Consider the following 8,597-nt stretch of genomic DNA (forward strand, 5'->3'; position numbering starts at 1 on the left):
AGCTGACACCAAAGACCAAGACCTCATTTACCCTTGAGGTTTCATTCTATGTTAACGTGTGTGTGTGCGTGTGTGTGTGTGTGTATGTGTGTGAACACATCTGAATCTCTTTCCTGCCAGACTGTGAGCTATCCAGAACGAAGAGCCATGTCCATCCAGGTATGGCTTGTTCCCAGCAAAGTCATGGCACAGAGCCTGTGTGAAAGAACGGAAGCTGTCGGGGACAGAGTGGTAACCACAGCAGGTCTGAGTGCGATGGCAGCAGGTAGGAAGACACCTCCCTGGTTCCCTCTTGTCAGACATCACAGCGAGCGCACAGGAAGATGATGAATGGATGGTGCTGGCCGAGCTCCAGCTGTCACTTCCCTTGGGTGTGAAAGCAGCAGCATGCTAAGCCTGTGCATCACTAACCCTGCACAGGATAAAAGGGCTCCTGCCCAGGGGCTCCTCAGCCACAGCCTTCTTCCTTCTGCTGCCTCCTCTGAATCCAGTGAGTGCCCAGCAGGGGCCGGGTGCTAGTCCGGAGACTGTGGGGAAGATAAGCACATACTTCAGTGGGGAAGAGGGAGGCAGAGGTGTCCGCCACGCAGGCAGCAGAGGGAAGAACCTGGAGGGCAGCGGGAGGCAGGCGATGGGGCAGAGGGCGGGGAAGCTCTGTGGGCTGCGTGGGTCCTGGCTCTCAGCAGCCCCTCCACGCTTCCCTCAGAGACACACGTGGGCCCAGAGAGCGCTCAGGAGCCATTCTGCAATCCAGTGGCTTGGCTTCTCTGATTCTGTGAACACAGACGACTTAAGTCCAGATAGATATGTCACCCTCTCTTCTGCAAGCGGCCAAGTGGAAAGAAATATATTTCCAGTCAGTTCAAAGGGACAGCACTTTTCCTTTTTCCTGTCTAGCTCAGGAAGCAGCTGGTCTTAGGGGCAAAGATTTTATAAAATCATTCCCAGAGATACTGCGGGCCTAAATCTTTTTCACTGGGCTTTTTCTGCACTCTCTCCAGGTTCACTGACCCCACGGAGATGTCCTGCCAGCAGAACCAGCAGCAGTGCCAGCCCCCTCCCAAGTGCCCCTCCCCCAAGTGCCCACAGAAGAGCCCAGCACAGTGCCTGCCTGCTGCCTCCTCCTGCTCTGCTGCCGGCTCTGGGGGCTGCGGCGGCCTCAGCTCCAGCTCCGAGGGAGGCTGCTGCCTGAGCCACCACAGGCGCCGCAGGTCCCACAGGTGCAGGCTGCGGAGCTCGGACTCCTGTGATGGTGACAGTGGGCGGCAGTGTGGGGGCTCTGGCTGTGGCCAGGCCTCTGGGGGCCGCTGCTGACCACAGAGATTTCAGAGAAAACAGGAATCCCAGGAACCGAAGAAAAGCGTCACCTTGACACATCCTTCCCAGAGGCATCCTTTCCAGATACCTCCCTCTGGCTTCCATAGGCTGGGCTGGGAGCTCCTGTCCAAGGTTCCAAGATGTCAGCATCTCACAGAACCCACTCCAGCTGAGGTGCAGTAGCACGTGCACCTGATGCTATCCAAAAATAAAGCTTCTGGTCCCACCAGAAATCTCACTTGTCGTTCATTCTCTCTCTGCTCAGTTCCTTGGCCAGCACAACCCAGCTCTGGGGGCAGAGTTTGAGTCATGCACCAGAAAAAACAACCCAGCAAATCATTTCCTCTCTACCCATGGAAGGGCTGTGAAGAGTTTTATGTTGGAATGAGAGAGAGAAAAGGATGCAGGCTGTTGGTTTGACTATTCATGAAAATTGAGAAGATGCTCATATATCCCAAATTTTCAGTGTGTTGCATTGGAATGATTTCAATAACTGCTTTACAGGGTCCTAATTAAGAATCAGAGGATCTCAAAGAAAAGAAACAGAAACTGGACAGAAGAGAAGCAGAATAAAAAGACAAAGGAAGAGGAAAGATGGAGGAAACCTCAGCGAGGGGGTTTCATTTGCTTGCTCTATGAAGAGCCAGGGAGACAGACGAAAGCTTAGAGAACTGACTACAGGAATGAAGCCAAGGAGTAGAGATGTGGCTGGGAGTTTAGTCAACAAGATGATGGGAGTTGTGCAAAATAAGAATTCGATGGGAAAAAAGGAGAATTGTTGCAGGAATTGTAAATAGATATAATCAAAAAAGTAAATATTCATTAATTTTGAATTGGTGCTCTCAGGAGCACCAGTGGATGAGAGGTTACAAGTTCACTCCAGTGGCATATTTTGGCATCAAATGTGAAATCTCGGTACTCCTGAGATTCAATAATGTTTCTAAATGTGAACCAAGAGCAACAGCTCCCTTTGACTGCCAAAGAACCTTTGAAATGTCACAGAACTCCCACTATAGTCAAGCTGCAAATATGAAAAGAAATTAATATTATGAAACGTGTAAAGCAGGCAGAGAAGAAAAAAACTATGAATAGCTTTATGCAGTTAATGAAGTGTAAAAGAATTTTATCAAATCCTGTATAGTGATTCTTAAAACAGAAAGGATCAGAAGGAGCCCCAATGGAGCTTAATACCAAGCGTGCACCAGCCAGGTCTAAAACACCAAGGCATGGGTTCCAGCAGGAGCTTCAGCTTTGAGCTTTAGTTTATGTTCAGTTTCAATCACCAAGAGACAGAAACGAGTGGGTACATAGCAGTGAGCAGCCAGCTCCCAAGGAAAGCCACACACAGCTGAGAGGGCCTGCCAGGCTTCCCACACTGGATGTGGACAGCAGTGCTCAGGGCTCACAGCTCTGTGTAAACCTGGAAATAAAGTGCCACAGGCTGGACCCGACTGGAGGATAGGAATTTGCCATTTGACAGGAGCTGAACTCAGCTCCGAGGCCCAGAGCACCTCCAACTACCACTCTGAATCTAATCTGAGTGAAGAGAAAAAGGATCAGGGTCAACTGGTAAAGTGCCTGACTGGGACACCAAGCAGACCTTGGAAAACTAGAAGTGACAAAAGTGGAGCCTTCAGCAGTGGAAAGGAGATCCGAACAAGCTGCTTCCGTAACTTCATTAAAGTGACATAAAGTCTTGAACCCTTGACCCATTTATTTACTCAATGCATTTGTGTGGAGCATCTATCATGCACTCAATCCTAGGCGCTAGTGACACAGCAAGGAATCAGAGAGACAAAATTTCTTTTCTGGGGAACTCACACTCAGAATGGGTCCAAGAGGGACAGTTCATGGTTTCCCATCCAGCACAGAGAGTCAAACATCGTGGCTCTTTACTCAGGCTTTGGAGGTGAGAGAACAATGGTGTTCACTTAATAAATCCAGGGAAGACCCCCAGCTTGAGTGAAGTTTTGAGGATTTAAAATATGGGTATTGATGGTGACAAGAAAGGCAGACATTTGCCAGTTCCACCCCAGAAGACAGCAGTGAGGTGAAGAGAAGGGTAGAGCATCAGTAGTGATGAGATGAAGGTTCTGTGAAAGCAGGCATCTATCCTGTGGCCTCCTCCTGCCCCGCCCCACATGGGATTTCCACAACCACGTGAAATCTCTTCTCGCAGCCACTTTTTTCTGCCCACAAGCAGTTCTTATTTTGGCTGCACCTATAGGTCTTCTTATAACAGGATAACCAAACACATAATTTTCTTTTTTTTAATTTATATTTTAGAGAGAATTTTTAAAAATAACAAAATAACAACATAGGCAAAAATAAAACAACATAAAAATGATATAGGGTTTCAAAACAAAATGATAGGCATTAATAGTGGTTGTTATATTGCATATTGTTATTGTCAACGAAGTTGCTCAGATTACCAGGTGTAGGCATGCAAAATTGATCAAACCACTAAAGAGAATAAAAAATAATAAAAAAAAAACATGGGAAATGATGCAGAGCTTCACTACAGACACATAATTTTCATCAACATTTTGAAAAAGCTTTGATGGATATTTGTGATTTGAAAAATTTTTCCCATTCTTGAAACTGATGTTTCAGAGGACAGAGCGTCTCTAACGCCAGAATCAGATGCTATGGAAAAACACTACATGGCTTACATAATTGCAATTTCCAAACCTCTGGTCAGTCGCTGCCAAGCTTCACCATCGTGAACCTCATCACCACCACTCCCACGAGTATTACTCATAGCTCGCTAATCTCCTTTCACCTCCCCAAGCCAACTTATGTCACGCCTGCCCTTAAACTATTTATGGAGCCTGTAGACTAAATTCCAAAGTCTCCAAGCTATGTGGTTCTCAGATGTATTTTGATTTTCAAACTATGTTATCCCAGCTTATACTGATTTCTTATCTCTCTCTCTCTGAGATATCTTTATTTTATTGTGCTTCTATTTTTTTACAAATTGTTCTCTCTCCAGGCACTAATGTTACCTGGGGAAGCAGGCTTCAAACTCAGGGATGTTTGATTCCAAAATGAATGCTCTTAACATGCTGCACTCTATCTTTCCTTATTTCTAGCACTCCCCTCAGCTCCATTCTCCCTCAGTACCAGCACTGTCTCTCCCCACTGGTGTGGATGCCCTGGGTTGCATGAGTTCATCTTGATGTTGCCATCTGGCCAGCTGCCCATGGACAGATCAGCCAGCTGTATCTCTGCTGCTACCACTGCTAATGCTGCTACTGCTCTTGAAGTGCTCTTCTCACAGGCCAGTGACCTCTTCTCTCCTCTCATCCCAAGTGACAGCATGTGACAACATCCAGACACATCCTCCCCCTCAGAGTCACTTCAGGAAAAGGGAACTAACACCCAACAGCTCTGCTCTCAGACCAAAGAACTTGCCACACTTCCTGTACTGCAGCATTCGCCTTGTTGAATCATGCTTATTTCATTAGGTATCTGTCTGTCCCACTACACTGTGACCCACTCCAGAAGAGAGACCAAACCTAAGTCCCCAGCATAACGCATGTTGTGCCTTACCAGTGCAACACATCCAGTTTGAATATGAGTAAATGGAGGAGTGAATGAGTGCGTGAGAAAACAAATGGAAGGTCTACAAGAAGGCTGAGCCAAAGGTACTTAGAGAGTGCTGTGACTTTCCTCCTGGGAAAACTCTTGGCATTTGCCCAGGAAGATTTGGAAGTCTAGGAATGGAGAGTACAATGAGATCTGCTCTGCATGAATCTAAAGAAGTAACTATAGAAAGAGAGGAGGGAGGGAAGGAGGGAGAAAAGAAGGAAAAGAAGCAGGAAAGAAGGGAGGGAGGGAGGAAGGAATGAAGGAAGGGAAGGAGGGAAGGAGGGAGGGAAGGAGGGAGGGAAGAAAGGAGGGAGGGAAAACAAGAGATGGCAGGCCTGCACAAACTTCAAGGCCAAGCATTTGGAGATTATCCAGGTCTCTTCCATCAGAACCACTTTCTCTCCCTTTGCACTTTCCTCCTGACCACCACGACACTGAAGTCCATAGTGAGTGGCAGGGAAGGATCAACACCACGTGGTACTGTGTCTCTGTAGGGGCGTGAGAATGACCCGTGTCACGGCCCCGCCTGCTCTGGATGCCTCCCCCCCACATGCAGATGCTTCCATTTTCCGTGCCCCTGGTTGTCTCTCCCCGAATACATGGGGCTTGATCTTCTTGGCTGGCTCTCATCCACCTTCTTGACAGAGATCTCATCCTCTCTAAGCTTCAAATACCCACGGGCCCACTCATTTTAACTGCTTAGATTCCACTTCCTAAAGTTGTAAAGATTGTGGTCCTGACTATTGTCTGTCCTAAAAACACTCTATGGAAGTATAATAATTTTAATACTATAAACTGGATGAGAAATTAATCTCCAAAATTAAAATGAAATTCACAGGAAAATACATTCTGTTTACACCAATGACCGTATCCAAAACATATAAGCTATCAAATGAGATGCACTCAGCATCACCACCCACCTCATAAGCAGCAACCCACTCAAGAGAATTATTCTCATGAAACCCAACAACTGTCGTTTGCATTTGCAAACTTCTTCAATGAGTCCTGTCAGATGGACCCTTCTGCCTTATGCATTTTTATTTTAAAGAGGAAAAAACAATAAAAATGATACAAAATTTCAAAACAGGGGATAGGAAATTAAAAATGATTATTATATTGCATATTGTTATCTTCAAAGTAGTTGCTCAGATTACCAGATATAGGCATGCAAAATTGATCAAAAAATTAAACACTAACTGTTCCTTTCAATGAACTAGTAGAAATTAGTGGTACAATTATCTTATATATTCCATCCCTTCTTTTCTCCTTTCTCCCATCCCAGGTGTCCCTTCCTTTTGAGCAGTTTCTTTCCCTTTCACAATATCTACTGTACCTTTTGGATCTTATTTACTCTATCAGTTTCTCATACCAAGAAGACAATACGATGTTTACACATGGGAGTCTGATTCATTTCACTTATGAGTACGGTCTCACGTTGCATCCATTTACCTATGAAAGCTTCAGGTTTATCTTTCGTTATAGCTGAGTAGTATTCTAGTCTTCAAATGAAGAGTACCCATCACCTGGGGTCTTGATAGAAACACTGTGCCTTTCATAATATGCTAACTGTAACTCTTGTTGCTACAACTGTAATTGCCTTCTCTGCATTAGCCTTTCATTTGGCAGTCACTTGACCCCTCTCCTGCCCAGGAACCCCATGCTGCCTCCTGGACACCCCTAAGGCTCTTTAGGGACCCTCACTTCTCCCTTCCGTCCATCACCATGTGCGCTCACTCTGAATGTCCAGTGCTCCTTGCTCAGGCACCATCCCCCAAAACAAGAGCTGATCACAACTGGATGCCCAACTTTTCTGAGGGGACATGCTGCTAAAAGGTAGGCTGACACCCAAAGAACTGCAGATTTTGTGCTTAGTCACTTACATAACAGCATTTACCACGTGGGACACACTGCTTACTCACCTGTCTTTCTAGTATCCAGTTAATTACTCTGTGCCAGGTTCTGTGTCAGAGCCAACTCTGTATTCCACTGAAGGTGTGGGGCAGGGGACAGAGTCTCTATGTGTCAGCATGCAAATAGCCTGAGTACAATATACCCCAGCAAGAGACAGGACTCCCTGGCTCCCGGTTGTCACATGCATTTTTCCGGTGCCAGGAAGATGGTGAAGACGTGGAGCGAGGCTGAGGGAATTCGATGCTGTCACCTCACCCTAGCAACTTCCTCCTTCCAAGCACCACAGTGTGCAAGTGCTGATTGGGCTTCTTCTTCTGAAGACTCCACAGAGTCTTCAGAGTCAGCTTTCTCCACTTTCCATAAAATCAGACATGAGAAGCAGAGAGTCCGGTGTGAAGCAGCAGAAAGAGAAGCAGTCAGTGAACACCACCCTCATGCAAGGTTTCAGAGCTTCCGTGACTGCGAGGACCGTGGGTTCTGCTCACATCCTCCTCCTCTTCTCACACATGTTCTGATGGAGGGAGAAAGAGAAAGTGTTATATCTGATAATATATGAATGCATTCAATTGCTAAAGGTTTTTTGAAACTTGGATAATAGAAATGCTCTGAAAAATATATACTCATACTCAAATCAATAAGCTAAGAAAATATGCCTTTTAAAATTACCACAGCTCTAGGACTTATATTATAACAGACTTTCACTTCACTGCTACATACCACTCACTACTTAAAGCTTGAGAAGTTCTTAGGTAGAACTACACCAAGAGCCATGAAAGATGCTAAGTTATGATGCACAGTAAGAAGGTAAAAGGTTGGATATCCTTGGTTCCTAGAAAGGAATTTTCCAAGAATTTGAAGTTTGCAAAGCCTTGTATTAGAGGCTATAAAATGGGCCATAAATCTGTCTGATGGCCCTAAAAATAGTATTTGAGCATGGACATGACTGAGATTTATGGACCAAGATCATAAATTCACACTGGGAGTCATAGAAATAGTTTGCAATTTAAACCCTATAACATGTCCTTTGCCAGGAATCTCTGGTACCAGGCTGAGAGATTTAGTAATGCCTGTCCAGTTAAGTCTAAACTCCAATGTGCCTCTAGAATTCTTGCTGTGTGTGATCCACTAGAGATGTGAGACATTTTTACAGTTAGAGGAAACCAGAAGCAATGTCAATTATTGACTGTCACTCAAAGTTGGCCCAAATAAGTTAGGGTTCTGTGTCGGCTTGGGGCTTATTTTGCAAGAGGAACAACATAATACAGGACACATACTTCATGTGATTATTTATAAGTCACCCAAAGAAGAGTATACAAAAGAGTGCAGGGAATCCATCCACACACTAAGACCAAAGAATCCAGCTGAGGGCCTGGATCCCACAACAGTGTCCTACATGAGTTGAGTTGAATACCCAGAGCTCATAACAATGCCTCCCATGAATCCAACTGGAGGCCCAGAGCCCATGACAACGTCTCATGCAGGCTGGTTTCACAGATCTGCTGGGAAGGCCCGAAGGTCAGTAGTGGAATCTACAAAGTCTGTGCCAGCAGGATGAAGGACCTGTGCTAGCAGGCTGAGAGATCTGCACTGGAGACAGGAAGTGATGCTCAGAAGAACCACAACTCCCCCAAAAGGTACCACGGCCATCCTCGGCAACTGTGAGGTCCCGAGCTCCTCCGATGATCAGGATGGCCGAGTTCCCATCAGGGAAACCAACGCAGCAAGCTTTTCCAGGAGGCCGGCAGTGCACCATCTTCCCCTCCGGAACCAGGAAGCTA

At 45.9% G+C, this 8,597-nt stretch overlaps 1 protein-coding gene across 2 annotated transcripts in view; it reads left to right on the forward strand.

Annotated features, from left to right (window-relative positions):
* The first annotated feature begins 444 nt into the window (after nucleotides 1-444).
* LOC102016216 (late cornified envelope protein 3B-like) overlaps nucleotides 445-8,597 on the forward strand; it is a 20,388-nt gene continuing 12,235 nt past the window's right edge. Inside the window, exons 1-2 of one of the 2 annotated variants that reach the window (XM_013509980.1) lie at nucleotides 445-490; nucleotides 1,002-1,293. In XM_013509980.1, coding sequence (XP_013365434.1) covers nucleotides 1,021-1,293 — 273 coding nt within the window. In that variant the 5' untranslated portion in view covers nucleotides 445-490; nucleotides 1,002-1,020. Of the gene's footprint in view, nucleotides 491-1,001; nucleotides 1,538-8,597 lie in introns of those variants that run through there. The other variant, XM_005414627.1, reaches the window with a different exon arrangement.

Source organism: Chinchilla lanigera, unplaced genomic scaffold (genome assembly GCF_000276665.1).
Source record: "Chinchilla lanigera isolate Chin_1 unplaced genomic scaffold, ChiLan1.0 scaffold00191, whole genome shotgun sequence".
Classification (NCBI taxonomy): Eukaryota; Metazoa; Chordata; class Mammalia; order Rodentia; family Chinchillidae; genus Chinchilla; species Chinchilla lanigera.